The sequence below is a fragment of the Macrosteles quadrilineatus genome, unplaced genomic scaffold, assembly GCF_028750875.1.
Source record: "Macrosteles quadrilineatus isolate MER2022 unplaced genomic scaffold, UCM_ALF_1.0 Scaffold_3__2_contigs__length_128488019, whole genome shotgun sequence".
Lineage (NCBI taxonomy): Eukaryota > Metazoa > Arthropoda > Insecta > Hemiptera > Cicadellidae > Macrosteles > Macrosteles quadrilineatus.
The window spans coordinates 60,683,446-60,702,422 of NW_026542596.1; the positions used below are offsets into that span (position 1 = coordinate 60,683,446).

The following is an 18,977-nucleotide window of genomic DNA, read 5'->3' on the forward strand; positions in this document are numbered from 1 at the left end:
GCGTGCCGCGCAGGTGTGTTTATACCAAAAGCCAATCAAATGTACAGTAGTTTATGATCTATACGTGTGGTACACTAAAATAAAGGTTTTCTCTGTAAAATTCCTTTTTAGCCGCCTTACTTATAACTCTAATTCTTACAATTGAGATTGAGATGTCCCTTTTAAAGCATGGTCCAGGGGAGGGACACGTGGCAACGAAGAAGGCGATTTCCTTTAGGGCTTCGCCCCCTTATTTGCGTTTACTCCATTCCTAGAGTTCACTTGCAAAGATCCAGTGATGTTGACCATGAATTAAACATGATGTACGTCAGTTGAATGTTTTAAGGTTTTACCCAGAGTTAAACGACAGTCAGATTCTAACAAGAGACAACTCAGTTTATGGACATGGATTTAAAATAGACTTGAGGCTTTGTTTAATAAGCTGTACCCTGATTTTGGTAGGTAAATCACTCCTTGATGTTGTATCTAATATCAACGTAAGTTATTAATTTTGTTCACCTCCAGTCTTAAACAAACCTAAATCTTACAACTTACAAAATATTCTTTGAATGATAAAATTATATTGAATTTTCTTCGTTTTACTATTAATTCAGAAACAACGACAATATTTATTTCAGATCTAATTACGATGGTAATTGAATAACTGCTTTTAATAAATTTGGCAAAGAGCTTCCAAAAAACTGCAAATTACCTATTACATAAAAAGGTTATTAATTAATAATTGGTTCATGGACGATGGACGTACGAATGGTTTTGGTAAAATCTATTTACCAACATAATTTCGTTCTATTCCCAAGATTGTACAAGACAAATCTTTATTAAGAAGCTGGGATATTTGAATCATCGAATTTCTGTTGATCGCTAACTATACTAGGGTCCACGAGAGTCTGCAGTTGGCGTCAGCCAATCACAAGACAGGGCTGGTGTGGTTGCCATATCGCCTGTTGACGACACTATAATAAATGTTTTCAAATCAGCTGGTATTATTATATTTGGCAACAACGTGCAGCCTCATTGGCTCCTTCGAAGTCACATGGTAAATAGGCTCCTCCCTCAACTGCAGACTCTTGTGTGTGGACCGTACTGTAATTTACTGATTCGGGATTCGGCCGAGGGCCAAGATTAATAATTAAGATGGATTGTTAGGTACTGGACTAATCACTTAAAAAACTTTAAATCGAAGGTAGGTACACTTCTCCGTAAAATTGGAGGTAATTATATGGGTCAAATCGTCTATGGAATAGCCTATCACATTACCATACCATTGCTATGGTTTGGCGACAGAATTGTTTTTAACTATATTTTAATATTTGTTAACACTTATCATTGTTATTTATGGCTGGTTAACTTTTCCCCTTTATTATTTAAAAAAGAAACTTTGGATATTGAACCAAGTTAAACTTTAAATGGTCTAATACATTATTGAAAATACACACCTAATGGCGTCCCCATCTTAAATAATTGATTAGATTGATTGAAATTGATAAAATTCACCATTCATTACTCTTTCTTCGTTGTATAGGTAGTTAATTACCTGAAATTACCTTAAAATTAATAGGTAGTATTAATTCCAATATTTATTTATTTGACAATAAATTGTAGTTTTGTAAGTTTAACATTTCTTGTACCAAAGATTCGAATTGTACTCGTTTGTAATAAAATAAGAACTATTTCCAAGAACTGAGCCGTTTATTGATTAAACGGTTACATTTTAAACCAACTGTTTCATTAATCCAAAACGAGTACCCTAATAGGTTTGGTGGAATCAATAAAAAGACCTTGGTAAAAACGAAAGCTTGTCAAGCAAGATTTAAATTTATTAAAATATACGTTTACAAATGATCGTAATATAAACAGTAGAGAAACAATCTCGAACGTATGTACATCCCTGTATTCTCGCACAAGCAGTCCTTTTCACAGAAAAAATAACGACCGTATAACTCTTGTCAGAATCGATGTTATAGATTTGTACAGGAAGACGGTGGTGTTTCGGTGGTTTAACGGCTTAGAAGCATTTCCTGTGTACAATGCCAGGGCCGGACTCGTCGTATTCTTGCTTGGAGATCCACATCTGTTGGAAGGTGGACAGAGAGGCCAGGATGGATCCACCGATCCATACGGAGTATTTCCTCTCAGGGGGAGCGATGATCTTGATCTTGATGGTTGAGGGCGCCAGGGCAGTGATTTCCTTCTGCATCCTGTCAGCAATACCGGGGTACATGGTGGTACCACCGGACAGGACAGTGTTGGCGTACAGGTCCTTACGGATGTCGACGTCGCACTTCATGATGGAGTTGTAGACGGTCTCGTGGATACCGCAAGATTCCATACCCAGGAAGGAAGGCTGGAAGAGGGCCTCGGGACACCTGAACCTCTCGTTACCGATGGTGATGACCTGACCGTCGGGCAACTCGTATGACTTCTCCAGGGAGGTGGAGGCGGCGGCGGTGGCCATTTCCTGCTCAAAGTCCAGGGCGACGTAGCACAGCTTCTCCTTGATGTCACGGACGATTTCTCGCTCAGCTGTTGGGGTAGAAAAACGGTGGTTAGTTAATTGGTCAGAGTTGATGGTAAAAAAACAGAGTGCTTGTAACTGACTAAAATCGTCCGACTAGGAGGAGTTGGTTTGTTAACTTAAACGTTTTAAACTCGCATCTAGAATGGGTCGTAAGGAATTGTGAATTTTAGCTATAAAATTAAATTAACAAACAATTACCTCTTTTTTGATTTTCGGCTCTTAGGTCTAATTATTTCAAATTTTGAATCTTTAGAAACGAATTAAAACTTCACGTACGAGCCAAAATACTCTTTTTAATACTTTTTATCTTAAACAAATCCAGCAGGTCTCTAGAGGCGGGGTTTATTAAAATATTAATTTATTTAATTACCAAAGTATTTAGCTTAACATTTTAACGTTGAAGGTTGCACAGGATTAGGTTTAATTTTCAATAGATGCCGTTAATGTCAACACATACTATCGTTCAAAATTCGTGTTGAATTTTATGTTAATTTCAAATTTCAAAGTTCCTGAGAATTTTATTATAAATTATTTATCTTTACATTTTGACTTTTAATGTTATCGTTTTAAGGTTTCGTTTTCTTTAGATGCAGCTATATCGTTCAAAGTTCGTGTTATATTGTGTTAAATTCATATTTTTGTCATAATTGATTTCATTACTTGTGGTTTAATTAGTTTCCCGATTGTTTTAATAGAATATACGTACCAGTGGTTGTGAAAGAGTAACCACGCTCAGTCAGGATCTTCATGAGGTAGTCGGTCAAGTCTCGGCCAGCCAAGTCCAGACGGAGGATGGCGTGGGGCAGAGCGTAACCTGGAGTAAGAAGAACAAACATTAGCATTGGTTATACACTGAAGTAACATATGACATCGTGATCAAAACAGTCCTTGATCACATGGTTGTTTCTTTAAGGATAGTTGTAATTTTAAATTCCCAACGTAATAAAATACTGTTGCAGTCTACAGCGAAAAATTCGGTTGAAGTTCTTCCCCAACCAATAATGTTGTTCCTCAATAATAACTTGTATTCGTGATTTGGTTTTCTCTTAATCTGCTATTCAAAGTGGGCGTTTAAGTTTTCAAAATTGTGTTTTTATGTTTAGGTTGCTATTACAGGAATACGTATGTTAAATGCAGGGTGTTTTATTTTGAACTTGTGATTGGTGCGGACTTGTCTGTGTGTAGGTGAAAAGGAAAGGTTTCCATGTGAGCAGAAGACACTAAAAATCTCTAATATCGAATTCAGTGTGTGTTTTTGTAGTAAATTAAATATTATACAGTTTTAAGCTTTGATAGTTTTTAGAGTGTTGTCTCGTACCTTCATAGATGGGGACTGTGTGAGAGACACCGTCACCAGAGTCCAGCACGATACCGGTGGTACGACCGGAAGCGTACAGGGAGAGCACGGCCTGGATGGCGACGTACATGGCGGGGGTGTTGAAGGTCTCAAACATGATCTGGGTCATCTTCTCCCTGTTGGCCTTGGGGTTAAGGGGAGCCTCAGTGAGCAGGATGGGGTGCTCCTCTGGGGCGACTCGCAGTTCATTGTAGAAGGTGTGATGCCAGATCTTCTCCATGTCGTCCCAGTTGGTGATGATACCGTGCTCGATGGGGTACTTGAGAGTGAGGATACCTCTCTTGCTCTGGGCCTCGTCTCCTACGTAGGAGTCCTTCTGACCCATACCCACCATGACACCCTGGGAACAGAGAAGAGAGATTTAGCGGCGAGACATCGGGGACTGCGGGAAGCGTCGGGTACTTAAACGGGCATTGTCTTGTGATTTGAGGATTTAAAATTATTGTACAGATAAATAAATTTTGCGTTTGTTCGTTTTGGTTTGAAATCGAGTTTTGGACGAAAATTCATAAATCACCGATACATTACTTTGAGGAAAGATTAGACAACGCGACGGAAATAAAATACATAATAAATTCAAAAGCTTGCTGGGTTCTTAATTTACAATTTGGGAAGAATCGGTGTAATTTTAATTTCGATCGTGAGCTAACAATAATTTAAACAACGGCATAAAAAAATACTACTGCGGTTTAGTTGAGACGCATTCTGGTAAATAAAAACATGGACCTCGATCTTTTCGGTTTGGTTATGAGAAACCAAATTCTGTTACAATAACAATACTATTAGTTAATTTTGACAATTGTATCAGTTTGATGAATTACTTAGAGCTTAAGTAGTGCTTACACACTTTTGCGTACGTGCCAGTACGACTCAAAATTACCAAATTGGATAAGCAATTCCAATATTTATTTAGTTTCTTATAAAGCGATCTTTAAAGATTGAACAGCAAAAAATATGAAAAAAAGAAAATCTTTTTCACCGCTTGATCTTGACACGTGAATTACTTTACTGTCAGAGTAATGTTTTATAGCATGACGTAAAATTTTAAGTAAAAAGTCAAGTTAATATTTGTTTGATAATTTAAACATTTAAACGAACCAATCCATACACTTACACATTGTATTGTTGTAGCTTGTAGAATTCACTTCCAAATAATTTCTTACGTGATGACGTATATTTTGGAGAACAAAATGTTTGTACTTTTTAATTTAAGGATGAATTTTACAACCTGTTATTATTCTTTTGTGAATTTAAAAACCTAATTTCGTTGCTCACGATTAAACTTATTTAATTAATATACCGGTGTATTTTCATCTTTTAGTACGATTTTCTATTCTAAGTTTCATTTCAAAAATAATTAATTCAACTAACTATGTGGATAAACAACTTAAGAAAATTTTACGCAAATCTATTACTTCCGGTTGAGTTTATCGTTTTTCCTGTTGTGTTTGACATTTAATTTTGATAATTCACGTAAAGTTTTTTTTTTTTTTTTCAAAAATGTAATAAGTAATAATAGTTTAGTTTTCTTTCTCAGTAAATGTCATTACTATTATTTATTGAAACGTTTTGCAGAGAGCATGGGTTCTTTATAAATACAACGGTGCCAAGGGGGACTCAGACGCGGGGGGTGCTGCGGGAGCGAGCTATAAACAGCTTCAGTGAGTTTGTTCTAAGTATAACCCCGCTACGTATAAGGGCATAGAGCAGTGCTCGTGCCGGGGCTATTTATATCGTCCTCAATCATAAAGAAATCAATTCATAATTTTAAATTCCCTTAAAAAATTTCCGAAAATAATGTTGATATTATGAATATTAAACAATGTGACACTGTTTACTAAAGTTAAGTTATGATGTTGAAAAATATTTATAACGGTTTGGATAACGTTTATTAGTAAAACAATATGTTTTAAAGGAGGATTCTACATATTTTATTTTGCTTTTGGGTTTATATTGAAAGTTAGTTATTTTTTTATAATTACAGCACCCTGTGATACGTGTTTTTTAACTATGGATAATTTTACTATCTACATGTAGTAAGAACTAGAGCGTTTATTTACCTTATCGAATAAAGTTTTATGATTGCATGGTTTGTAATGAAACTATTATTCTGTTCGAAAGTCATATAATATTGTATTGTTTACGACTTAGTTTTTTTTTTTTTTTTTTAGTTCTATAGACCAACGAAACTGTTTTACAAATACCACTTGCTCAGGCAATTTTCTAGTTTTTGTTGTAATATGAATATTTTTATACGAAGTAAAAAGGACAAATTATTACAACAACAGATTAAAGAGTATGGTACTGGTTGATCAAAGTGTATAAAGCTCATTTAAATCACGAATTTATAGTTTTGAAATCCCACAATATTTCAAATTCAAGGAAAGTTGTTAGACTACAATGTGAGAGAAAATAATATTCAAAACTTATAAAATATAGTTTGTTTAGGATCAAATATCCCTAAATGATTAAATTAGTGTAGTACTGTGGTCTGTGCAATATAAACGTAATACTATATTAAGACAGTTAGCTAAATATTAAATTTTAATACGAAGTAATATTCATCAGTATATTTATGTGTATGTTTATATGTGCATGTGTATATTTATTTAATAACTAAGTAAGCAAAAACATAGATTTTTGTATGAAAAAATTATGGACCGTATTTTGCATGTTTCACAAGTTCGTGAATAATGCGAAAAAAATAAAAAATGTAATACATTATACTTATTTATTTTAATAAATAAATTTAGATCGGCCTACTGTTCAATTGTTTGCATTTTGTGTCTGTATTTAACTACATTAACAGATTTGATTTAACAGTTTAATTAAATTCAATTAAAACGTAATAGAAATATTCAGGCTGGCAGTACAATTTAATACAATAACATTATAAATTTACATTAAAATGTATCCATTATTTTATAGTTAGAGGTCTTATAGCTACTGAATACATTTAAGTTATCTATAATTTTATCAACCTCATATTTATTTTGGTTACAGTATAGCCTTTGTAATTATTTTTTCTTATCGGTATTCACGAAAACTTGATACTATCGTGATAACTGAAGCGTAAAAAAAAATAATATTATTTTCTAATTTTTATTTGTAATATGTTTTACATAATTAACTTCTGTTTTGTAAAAGTAAAAATCAAACGGATGGAAATATTGTAAGAACATTTAAATAAAAACTTTAAGTTATTTAAAAACATAAAAAAGAGGCCACATTGTTTTAGTGTTAAATATATTTAATGTGCAATGACTTTTTCCTTTGATATTATCTCCCTGTTATAATTTAAAGTATTATTTTACTTAACCATGCATGTCTAAACAAAATTTGCAAAAAAATATATTTAGTCTTAGCATCTGAGTGAAATATTTGTAAACCAGTCGTTGGTTATTTTTTATTTTCCATGTAAATTTTATTTCCATTGAGCTTTTAATGTAATTTGCAATCTTATTACTTGACAATTCAAGTTGTTTTTTTTTTTTACATTTCTACCTTATAATATTAAAGTATTGTATATTTTAAAGTGCAATTGTTTGTTTTCAAACTAAACCAATTCAGCTATTGGCTATTGGTGTTTTGTATGATAGGCATATAATTTAAACTGGTTTATTATTTATTTTATTTTTGTCTGTTACTACTTTTACATCTTTTATATTATTATTTTAATCTCAACTATTATTATTAGTGGTAGACTTCAACTGCTATTCTTTGTTCTAACCCTTTATTTCTTGGTTTTCAAAAAAGTTTTCTTTAAGATTATTTAGTTTGATTGCTTTATTTTATATACTTGTTTCAGTTGATTGCAAACAGTCCCATTTTAAATTTATTTTAGAATTATTATAATTAGTTAAAACAATTATTTTGATTTGTTATGATTTTATTTGTTGTTTTCTTTTTGTATTTATTTATTTCTGTTGTATTGTTACATATTCTATTTAATTTTCTAGATTTTTTTTCAAATCATTACAATATTGTTTTCAAACGATAATTTGTTTCTGTCTGTATTTGCAGTCTGTTTCAAAGTCATGTCAAAGTTTAAAAAACAAAATTTAATTTTTCTTTTACAAACGTTGACTCAGTATTTTGATTAATTTCTGTTGTTTACATTAGTTTGCATTTTCATTTATCATATAATATTTTGAAATCATTTGCCTATTTGTGAAATTGTTTTAACTTTTTTCATAAATATTTTTGTTTAAGTTCAACTTTGTTATTATTTTAGAATGTAACAAACTCCATTTATATTTTATATTTTTTTCTAATTTAATTTTTGTTTAAATTATTTTTCTTTACTATTTATTGTTTTATTCACCTGATGTCTGGGGCGACCCACGATGGAGGGGAAGACAGCTCTAGGAGCGTCATCGCCGGCGAAGCCAGCCTTGCACATTCCGGAGCCATTGTCGACCACAAGGGCGGCTACATCGTCGTCACACATTGTGAAGTTGTTGGTTGTCGCTTATTGTACCTGCACAGAGAACCAGACACTTTAGCCACCGTCCACTGAGTCCAGAAGATATCACTGTTATCACTGATGACACTCAACTCACCTGTAGACCGCGAGCTCCTGCTCTGCCGAGTGTTGAATAGCGAGTGAACACTCCTGCCGCGCCGCCACTCTCTATATCTCCTCCCGGACTCGCGCCAACCCCGAAATATCACCCGCCTTACAAGGGAATGGAGGGAACGCTTTTGGCCCCGGCCTCGTGTGACGCGCCCCGCCCCTCCACAGCCTTATATGGCCCGCGGTCCACAACCCACCCCGTCGTGCACCGACCTTGTATGCACTTTGTTTACCTTCCGCGTCACTAGGGTTTGTTTATTTGTTTGAGTTCATTAGATGGGACAGTAAGTTGGTGTAGTATGTGTTGGGATCATGGGTGCCCCATTCAGGGTAGGCCTTTGAGTTCATTAGATGGGACAGTAAGTTGGTTTAGTATGTGTTGGGATCATGGGTGCCCCATTCAGGGTAGGCCTTTGAGTTCATTAGATGGGACAGTAAGTTGGTTTAGTATGTGTTGGGATCATGGGTGCCCCATTCAGGGTAGGCCTTTGAGTTCATTAGATGGGACAGTAAGTTGGTTTAGTATGTGTTGGGATCATGGGTGCCCCATTCAGGGTAGGCCTTTGAGTTCATTAGATGGGACAGTAAGTTGGTTTAGTATGTGTTGGGATCATGGGTGCCCCATTCAGGGTAGGCCTTTGAGTTCATTAGATGGGGCAGTAAGTTGGTTTAGTATGTGTTGGGATCATGGGTGCCCCATTCAGGGTAGGCCTTTGAGTTCATTAGATGGGACAGTAAGTTGGTTTAGTATGTGTTGGGATCATGGGTGCCCCATTCAGGGTAGGCCTTTGAGTTCATTAGATGGGACAGTAAGTTGGTTTAGTATGTGTGCTGGGCTCATGGGCGCCCCTTCAGAGTCTGTGGTACCTAGGGCCTTGGTCCGAACCGACGGTGGCGCGCTGGGCCGAGTTGGTCCAAACTACGTAGGTCATTTTGGTTTAAAGCAGGACGTTGTTTTTCCAGTTTTAGACAGAACGTTGTTCCCGCGCTTGGGTGACAGGTGTATGAGTTGGGTCCTAGGCCTGCGGCCGAGGGTGTTTACCCCAAACGTGATCGACCGAGCACAACTTTCACTTCTAGACCCCAAACCCCCGGTGCTCGTTACCTACCAGCTACTGCCATCCAGCAGTCGTTGTGTTTTGACAACTCGATCCCACAGAGAGAGAGCATACGAAGATAGAAGACATCAAAATATTGATGTTGATGAAACAACATGCAATACGGAAATCGATAAAATTAAGTATAAGTATAGTTTTTTAAACACAAACTAAGCACTTTCTGTAACCCAATTGAATATAATTTTATTTAATTTTGTATGTAAATGACACAATACTTTCTCTACTGCAGAGAACACACATACTAGCTGAATTTAAATTTACTGAAATTTTAATCAGAAATTTAATTAAATTTCAACCTGAAATTTTCTGGTACACTATTTTAATCAAACGAGCCTCTCACACACAGGCACACGCTTGTGTTGTTTTCCGTGCGCCATCCGTGACCCGCTATTATAAAATTGATTTTGAATAAACATTATGTCCGTTTGAAAGTAGTTTATTTTTCTTGTGCACTAGATTTTTATATAAGAGTATAGAAGATTACTGAAGTGTCCAAAAGAAGTATTTGCAATGTTATTTTCTGATTTTAAAATGGATTTTATTCTGTATCATGTCATGTTTTGCAATATAAAGTTCCATTACGAAATCAGTGGAAAATTCTAAAATCTATAAAGCAATTCCTGGGTGACATTTTCTTGCGAAGCATTCTTTTTGGCTTGAAATTGTCAGATATTGTATTTGCGAAGGTTTATACTTTATTTGAATTACTATACAGTAATAGTTTTGCCAGCATATTTTTTCAGATATGCTGGCAAAACGTGGTTTGTTTACAATTACATTTTAAACTTCAGTGTTAGTGCGGAGTTTCTTAAAAACTGGTACTTTTTAGGATCTTTCAACTATATAAAATTTTCTGGTAAACGGAATTGTTTAATTTTTACCACGTAAAATGTATTTAAACCAGCTTATATTTAATTTTTGTTTCAACAAAATCGGATAAATCATCTCAGAGATATTTAGGCTCAAACTCGAGTGCACATATTTATTTCCCCGACAGTAGGGTGCATTTTTCAGATACGCTGGCAAAACTATTACTGTATAGTAATTCAAATAAAGTATAAACCTTCGCAAATACAATATCTGACAATTTCAAGCCAAAAAGAATGTTTCGCAAGAAAATGTCACCCAGGAATTGCTTTATAGATTTTAGGATTTTCCACTGATTTCGTAATGGAACTTTATATTGCAAAACATGACATGATACAGAATAAAATCCATTTTAAAATCAGAAAATAACATTGCAATAGGACTATTCACACTTCGATACTGACCGTGGGCTGTGCTCCTTTGGCTTTAAAAGTTCTGAGGTGAGGATTTTAAAAGTAAATATTGAACACCTACAATATTTGCAATTTGCTATGCCACCCAAATTTGAACTGTCAAACCACATTAATTCACAATTCCACAGCTGGTTTATAAATAGGCATATAATATTCTCTACAATCATGTGACGTGTTTATGTATTCTTATATTTGATGGTTCATTGATTATTAATGTTATAAAAAAGTGAGATTGTATATCTGTTGCTGTATCTAACCCTAATTAATTATTTAAATTATTTAAAATGTTGCTAATGTGAATGATTGTATTGAAAGATTTTGGTGTAAAAAATAGTGAAATTCAAATTACTTGAATCATTTTAACATTTTTGAACACTTAACATGTGTTTAGAGTAGGGCACCTTAAAAATTGAAACTTTTCTCAAGGAGATATAATTAGTTGTATATTTTTGCCATTTTAAAAAGAGAAATATTGTTCACACCATTTGCCTTTTCACAAATTTTTTAATCATAATTTCATAATACTACCCATAGATTAGTTATGATGTTTTCTAATCCAGAGGTAGCTACTACCTATCTATATTATAACTTTTGACACTTCCTGTAGATTTCACATTCTATTCTAATAATGAATAACTTTTTACTAGCGTTTCATAGTCATTACATGTATATTATCAACCAAGTTCCTCTTAACTTAACCTACCCTTGACATAAACATTGTTTGAATGCCGTTAAATTTCCTAATTTTAAGCTGATATACAAATATTTCAATTTGAAAACAACAATAAAAAACTAAGTTGTATATACACTTGCCTTTGGTGCATGAATAGTAGGAGCTATAAATAGTAGGGCTAAGTATGTTTCTGTTTGTTTAAGTAGTAAGAGTGTTAATGTGGTTTATGGTAGGTACATTTATTGGAATTTAATCTTATTTTACACTGTTTTTCATTTCGGATTTCAAAAAGCACCATTTAAACATATATCAACCCCGGACGAAGGACGGGTACTCTGCTAGTTTTTAATAAATGTGTGTTGTTTAAAATACAATTAAAAAGTAACAGCTGTTTCATTAAAAAGTTATCCACATGGCCAAAATGTAAACAAATCTGTGGAGGCATCTTTAAAGGCTTCTGGGGCAGAGTCCTAAGCGAATTTACTTCATTTTTCTTTTGATAATTCATCTACAGACCATGACATTTCTTTGGACACATCTACCAAGTTTCTACGCCCAGCCGTTCTCTAAAATTAGTGGAGAAAAAGTTTCCAATTAAATATTTAGATTCCCCCATGTTATGAGGAAATCAGTCGCGGGGCTCTTATGGGAGAAAACCCAACTTTGATGGAAGATCAAGCCCGAACTAATAAAGATTTCAAACAAATAAAAACACTTTGCAAAACTACAGATCAGGACCATTCTTTTGACACGTCCATCGTCAAAATCGGTCCAAAAATGAGGGAGGAGTTCTGTTCACAAAGATCGGAGCGTATTATACAGGGTGAGTCTTCTAAGCTGTCCTAAACAGATTACAGACGAATGGCTTGACATACAGAGATGAAACAAAACTTTTCCCCACTAATTCATACCCAAGGATATTTTTACGTTGTTCCTTGGGTATGAATTAGTGGGGAAAAGTTTTGTTTCATCTCTGTAGGTCAAGCCGTTCGTCTGTAATCTGTTTGGGACAGCTTAGAAGACTCACCCTGTATATATAGAAGATAGATTGGGGAAGATATATCGATAGATTGGAAGAATTTGACTAAAATCTAACAAAATTGTGTTTTTTGATGGTTCGTTATTTTGTTTTCAATGAAGCGAGGCTATATTTATATAGCCATAGGTAAAACATAAGTATGCTTTATCTATGATATAGCCAAAGACACTCTCATCAGTCTTTTAAATACAGAAAAATGCTTTGAACGTTGATCGGTAGGCCTACACTAGTTTTCTAGGAGTAGGCTGCGTAAAATGACATTTTGGCGTCACAGACATAATGACAGAATGGACAGACCAAGATTTTAACCAAAGTGTTACACCTCTTAGAAATGGGCAGGTTTCCTCATTTCCAAGTACTGAGTAACTGTCCTGGCGGCTATTGTCAGTCGGGTGCGAGGGATGTGCCGCGCGGCGGACCGAGCCTAACAATAAATGGATGCCAGATGTAACAGCAATCCATGAGTTGTATAAAGGCTATTGCCAATCGGCTGAGTTGGAAATATGTTTTGAAAAAATGAACCAGTCATACAGTATTATTTAAACACATACTGTGTTTGGAGTTAGGCCTATATCACTTATTACTTTAGTTTTATGTTAAGAGTTCAGAATGTAAGTGTTGGCAGCACATTACACCTAGGTACGAGAACATTATACATTTACTTTATGTAAGTTACCATCATCATGGTTCATACTATTACAAGACAACTTATTTTAAACAATGCCCACACTTTTTAGATAATAAAAGATAACATTTTAACACAATGACAGCCTTATCAAATACAGTACAATGTTCATTTTGGGGTGACACCTAGGTTTGCATGTCTGTACCTATTTTGTTTTGTTTATTTCAGCTTAACTTAACCAATAAATGGTTTTATTAATACTTCTGAAGTCAAACGGGGTAAAGCCCGTGGGTAACAGCTAGTATTTTTAAATTCAAAATACGCGGGGTTCAACTTCAGCCGTCGTGGTAGTTCGGCGCTCTACAGACAGACGGCGCGCTGATCAGTGGCTCGCTCGTGTTACTTCTTTGAAAACATGCATGACTTTAAACACATTTAATTCTTGACATTTAAATCTTAGCTATTTGAAACTTTTACATGAAGGACTTGATAATATTTTGAAGGGGATTATGAAAGCAAAAATTGATAAAATGTCCGTTATTGGGTTGAAAAATAGTGATGAATTTCGACTTATATTTTTTTAATAATCTACGAATCTAAAAATAAAAATTAATTTATTGTTTCATATTTCACTAGGCATTAAAGCATTCTTCAAAATGAGACCAAATTCAAAATTTTACATAAACAAATAAACCCGTAGTTTGTGTTTAAATTTAACATTATTCTTATGGGACTAAAAATCCAATATGGCGGAGGTACCACAGACTCTTCAGGGTGGTGCAGTAAGATAGGAGATTCTACCATAGATCATTTTTGAAAATTGACTTTAAATAAGTTACTCTTAATTCGCGTCTCAATTTATACAAACCTTGTATTTCACCTCACAGATGTTAAACAACACGTAGTGTCATTAAAAAACACAAACAAGAGAGCTCAGACTACCAGTTTAGGTCAAATACATGATACACAAAATATCCTCGAGTCTGCTATACAATGGCGTTCAACGTGGTACATTAAATTCCTAATCACATATTTCAACAACCACATATACATGATATATACATTTTAAATAAACTATTGTTGACGTAAAATAAATTCTTTCATCTCTCTTTGGTAAGCAAAAACTTTAATGTTTCTACTTCTATAACAAATCTTGTACGAAAAATTGTTTTATCCCACATTGATTGTATACCTCAATTGGAGCTATTTTGTGTGTTTCAATGCCATGAAGAAAATCTTATGTTATGAGTTTTTTACTTTTTTTGTGATGGAACGGAAGGATATCTAGGTTTGTTACCATCTAACGTTGACTTTTAGCTTTTAGTTAAAAACCACCATTAACTGGTAGATCCAATTTGTCAGAAAAAAATATTAGCATTTGAACGACGGGGGTCGATTTGGTCTGTGATAAATTTATGTAAAGCGAGAAAACTATTTTGATGATTCTTAAGTTCAAAAGGCTGTTGATTAATAAGATTTCAATTGTCAAACAGCAATTTTAAAATAATTGTTAAATTTGCAATGATTACACCTCACAAATTCAAATTGAAAGATGATTTGACGCTGCAGTCACATTAATTGTTTATTTTGATAATTCTCAAGTTAAAAAGGCTGTTGATTAATAAAGTATTTTAATTAATTATCAAACAGCAATTTAAAATAATTGTTAAACTGACAATGATTACACCTCACGAATTCAAAATTATAGATGATTTGACGCTGCAGTCACTTTAATTGTTTACTAATAAAATTACTCTTCTGGAACTTAAGGTTTTATTCATTTTGTTAAGTTTGTTTGAAACAGTATAACATATTTACAAAAATCAGTATCAAAGAATTACTTCCTTTGGTTTCTAGGACTTCATAGGATGATCGTTCATAGCTAGCAAGATCAATATATTTACTTACAAACATTTACCTCGTATTGTGTTCGAAAACAAATCCTTTTACATCATGGGAATAAAATGACTGATAAATTGTAGCTAGAATGTTATTTTTTTGGTTTAGACGGTTTGTTTCAAGTATTGATGAAATTTGGTACAAACGTGTAAACATACGTTTATTCAAACGAGTTCGCAAACCAGCATAATCGGACTATAGGAACAGGGGTTTATCAGATAGTAATCAGATAGTATCAGATAGTTTTATGGGTTAAAAATTTATTTTCCCCATTTTGCCCCTGAAAACAAAAAAAAATATTTCTTTTGAAACCATTTTGTAGAGCTTTAAAAAAGAAATAATTTTGTATATATTGAAGCGTTGTTGTATGTCCAACGGTTACGGAGATAATTAAAAAAAAATAGTAAATTTAAAATTCCCATGTTATTTTTATGGAGAATAAATAATTTTGTGTAGTTTGCTTGTTTATGGATATATTTAAAATTAGAATATTTTAGTAGGAATCCAGCCAGGTAAATGGAACTTAGCTTAGTCTGCAGGTTTGCTGCGGTGAGGGTATTATTTTGCCAGTACCGTTCTTGTGATTTGAGTTAAATTTCGGAATGAAAACATTATGTGTTTGTTAGTTTTGGTTTCAAATAAAATTGTCTGTGAAATTCGTCCATCACGATACATTATTTTATGTTAAACTAGATAAATGTACGAAAATAGGATTTCACATTATATTATACTAACATTTACAATTTGTACGCAATAATCTATATAATGTACATCTTTGCCTTCATTTAAATTAATTTTTGGTTCATGTAATAGCGGATTATAGATCTGTACTAGTGTGTTTATTTATGTGAACCAGTTTACGAAACGGTAACTATTATTCAATGTTGACGATGATGGTGAAAGTTAAATCATTATAAGATTACACATTTTAGTTTAGAGCCTAATTGAACTCAAAGTACTCTTAAAACTAAAAAAAAATTTTTGTTTAGAAAAAAATTTTCGATAGGTACCGTTAAAAAAAAAACAATTTACAACAGATTTGCGAAATTCTATAACAACCTTTCTAGGGAATTTAAAACAAATTTAATAACGCGTCATAAACAAGAAAACATACAAACATATTATTTATCAGTTTACTATGAATTTCTTATGAGTTGGCACCAGTATCCACTAAATGCACGCTATTATGTACAACAAAAATTTTATTTTTGTACCTGTAAAGAACACGCCTGTTTTCATTTAAGAATTGATTAAAGATTTTTCATTTTGCTTATACGGCTTATAAACTTAAGCTACTTAATATTAATTTACTTGATGAAACACACAACTTTACCTGCATCGTCGCCTCTTCCAGCAAGTTTACTCGTATAAGCACGAGTTTTTGCATCTAGGGAATCAAAAATCCTTTGTCATTTTTATACTTTACTTTTTTAGACAAACATTAATTTGGTTAACTTCTTTAATTTTGTCTGGTGTCTATAACTTTCCAATGTATTTAATATTTTGTCTACGAAGATGGTTGGTAAATAAAGTTTTTGTAAGTTACATCTTCAAGGATATGTTTTGGTTAAGGTAACTCCCTTTACTATGTACTACCGCATATAAAGTAGTAGTTACTGCCATTTCTCAATATCCAGGGCGAATTAGTTCCTCAACATATTGTCTTTGTGTATACTGTTTATTGATGATAAAACCTTTATTCAATTTGAAAATTTTCAACATTTTGGTAGAAACAATAGTAGTAAAATTCTAGGGGGGGGGATAGTTATCTGTGTAACTAGTATGAGAAGTGGCACTTTGTGCTCATGTTACACATTATAATTTTCCTACAGTTACGATAAAGCATAGAAATAATAGGTCTTTCAAACACCAAACAACGTTTTAGGTTAGGTTAAATCCAAACGAATTGGAAAACACTGCACCAGCTGATCGTAGACGAAGTATCATTAAAAGTGTTGCCAACCTTTTTCCAAGCGTACACGTGTTACGTGCCTAATAAAATCACACTGTTTTGTGTTGTTTGGTTGAAATACTGGAGTGTGGCCAAGAGAGAGTGTGGAAAAGGTAAAAAGAGTGCGGCAAAAAAGTAAATGCAGCAATTAGCTACTTTGCGTGCAATTATTAGTACAAGTTACATGGAAGTCCGCTTTGTCAAACTGTAGGAAAGGAAAATGCATTTACCTACCCCATACTCGATTCTTGATAGATTATCAAAGTTCTGAGGCTAACGAAACAACAGTTGTAACTAAAAACTGTTACCATGTTGCAGTTCCACATACAAAACAATCCTTGTTATTATAACAGGTTTTGTACGATACTTTATCAACTCTAAATCTAAAATATAAAAAAAACTATAAGCTTGTCAACAACCTTTATCAGGGGTAAGCGGTGAGAGTAAATATGATATTTTATAGTTAAAAATCACACAAGTTGCAATAACTTTTGAACCGTAATTTTTACAGCAATGGGGATCCAAGCAAGGGTGTTGTACTATTTTTTAGAATTATGAGGACCATAACATATTAATTTTGATCAAAACCAGCTTTTCTCCAAAAATCAAATTTTTGTGTTGTTTTAGGGTTTTTATGGGAAAATAACACAAGTTACAATAACTTTTGAACCGTAATTTTTGCGGAAATGAGATTTGTGCCATTTTGTTGAGAATTAAAGGAACTATAACTTACTAAATTTTTAAGAAAATCGTTTTGGACCATTTTCGAGAAAATCCGATTTTCCCGTTATTTTATGGGGTTTTAAAGGAAAATCCCCGGTAAAACTGAAAATAAAAAAAACTTTATAGGACAATAACATACTAAGTTAATTAAATCAAAACCGCTTTTTTCTAAAATCCTATTTTTTGTTATTTTATGGGGAAATAACATAATTTACTACTTGAACCGTAATTTTTACAGAAATGAGAGTCGTACCATTTTGTTTAGAATTGAAAGGGCTGCAACATACTTATATATTTTTCTACTTCTAAGATCAACAATCTAGCAACAATGGTTTTATTATTCTCTTAATCATTTTAATCAATTAAAATTAGTTAATCAATTTAAAAAAATATATATATTTTTAAATCTAATTAATAAAAAAATGGTTCAAATTAATTAAAATTGGTGTGTCATGATGAGTTTTATATTATATTGAACGCACTATTGATGTATGAGTAAAGAAAGTGGTAATGGTCATCCTAATCAGTGACCATTACACTAAATTAAATGTACGTAGAACATACAAGACTATTTCACTCGTGACTTATTGAAATGAATGATTTGGTTTATTTAGATACAAGACGTGGGTGAAGTGGGTTAGTAATGATTAATAATTGAGTTTGTCTCGGCTTGATGAGGAATAGAGGAATCATCCGTAAACGGAGTGTGATGTTTAATCTAAAGATAGAACAAGACTGCTTAGACCCGCCTCCCACCGTCACCAACACTGCCCAGTAGTGAATAGTTTATATTTGTGTATATAGACATAAGCTAGTGAATTTGTTTTAAGGATATTTCAAACGCTTTTGATGGAATTTAATCTAGACCTCTCAATTTGAGTAGACCATAGATAGTTTACTTCTGCTATTGAATTAAAAATCTCAATAATATTTTAATTGCATTTCAAGCAGTCAACATAAACCCTAGTAAAATTTGTTTGGTAAAATATTTGTCAAAATACTAGTTTTTATTCGTAGACTTGAGCTACGAGTGTCGTCACTTCATCCTTGTTCTTTCGAGGTAAAGATTGGCATTTAAATTTTTTTTTATTATTACATTATTTACAAAACCAGACGGGTCGATCATTGTACTCAAATAATAATTTGTTTGACGCCCAAACGGAAATGTACAGCTGAAGATCAAAGAAAATCTCATTCATTTTATTGTAGGATGACCCT

The 18,977-nt window shown here is 33.2% G+C and overlaps 1 protein-coding gene across 1 annotated transcript; it reads right to left on the bottom strand.

The window, feature by feature from the left end:
• Nucleotides 1–1,783: 1,783 nt before the first annotated feature.
• Nucleotides 1,784–8,591, bottom strand: LOC128988524 (actin, muscle). Its single transcript, XM_054409898.1, has 5 exons — nt 8,438–8,591; nt 8,200–8,355; nt 3,837–4,215; nt 3,225–3,332; nt 1,784–2,523 (listed from the first exon to the last, which is right to left on the bottom strand). Exons 2-5 carry the CDS (start codon nt 8,323–8,325, stop codon nt 2,006–2,008), a joined length of 1,131 nt encoding a protein of 376 aa, XP_054265873.1. The 5' UTR covers nt 8,326–8,355; nt 8,438–8,591; the 3' UTR covers nt 1,784–2,005.
• Nucleotides 8,592–18,977: the final 10,386 nt, after the last annotated feature.

Excerpts from the sequence above, each read along its gene's own strand:
- LOC128988524 (XM_054409898.1), bottom strand. The coding sequence starts at position 8,325 with ATGTGTGACGACGATGTAGCCGCCCTTGTGGTCGACAATGGCTCCGGA. Across the intron at positions 4,216-8,199 it reads TGGGTCGCCCCAGACATCAG|GGTGTCATGGTGGGTATGGG; the intron begins GTGAATAAAACA and ends CTCTGTTCCCAG. Across the intron at positions 3,333-3,836 it reads CACAGTCCCCATCTATGAAG|GTTACGCTCTGCCCCACGCC; the intron begins GTACGAGACAAC and ends TTCTTACTCCAG.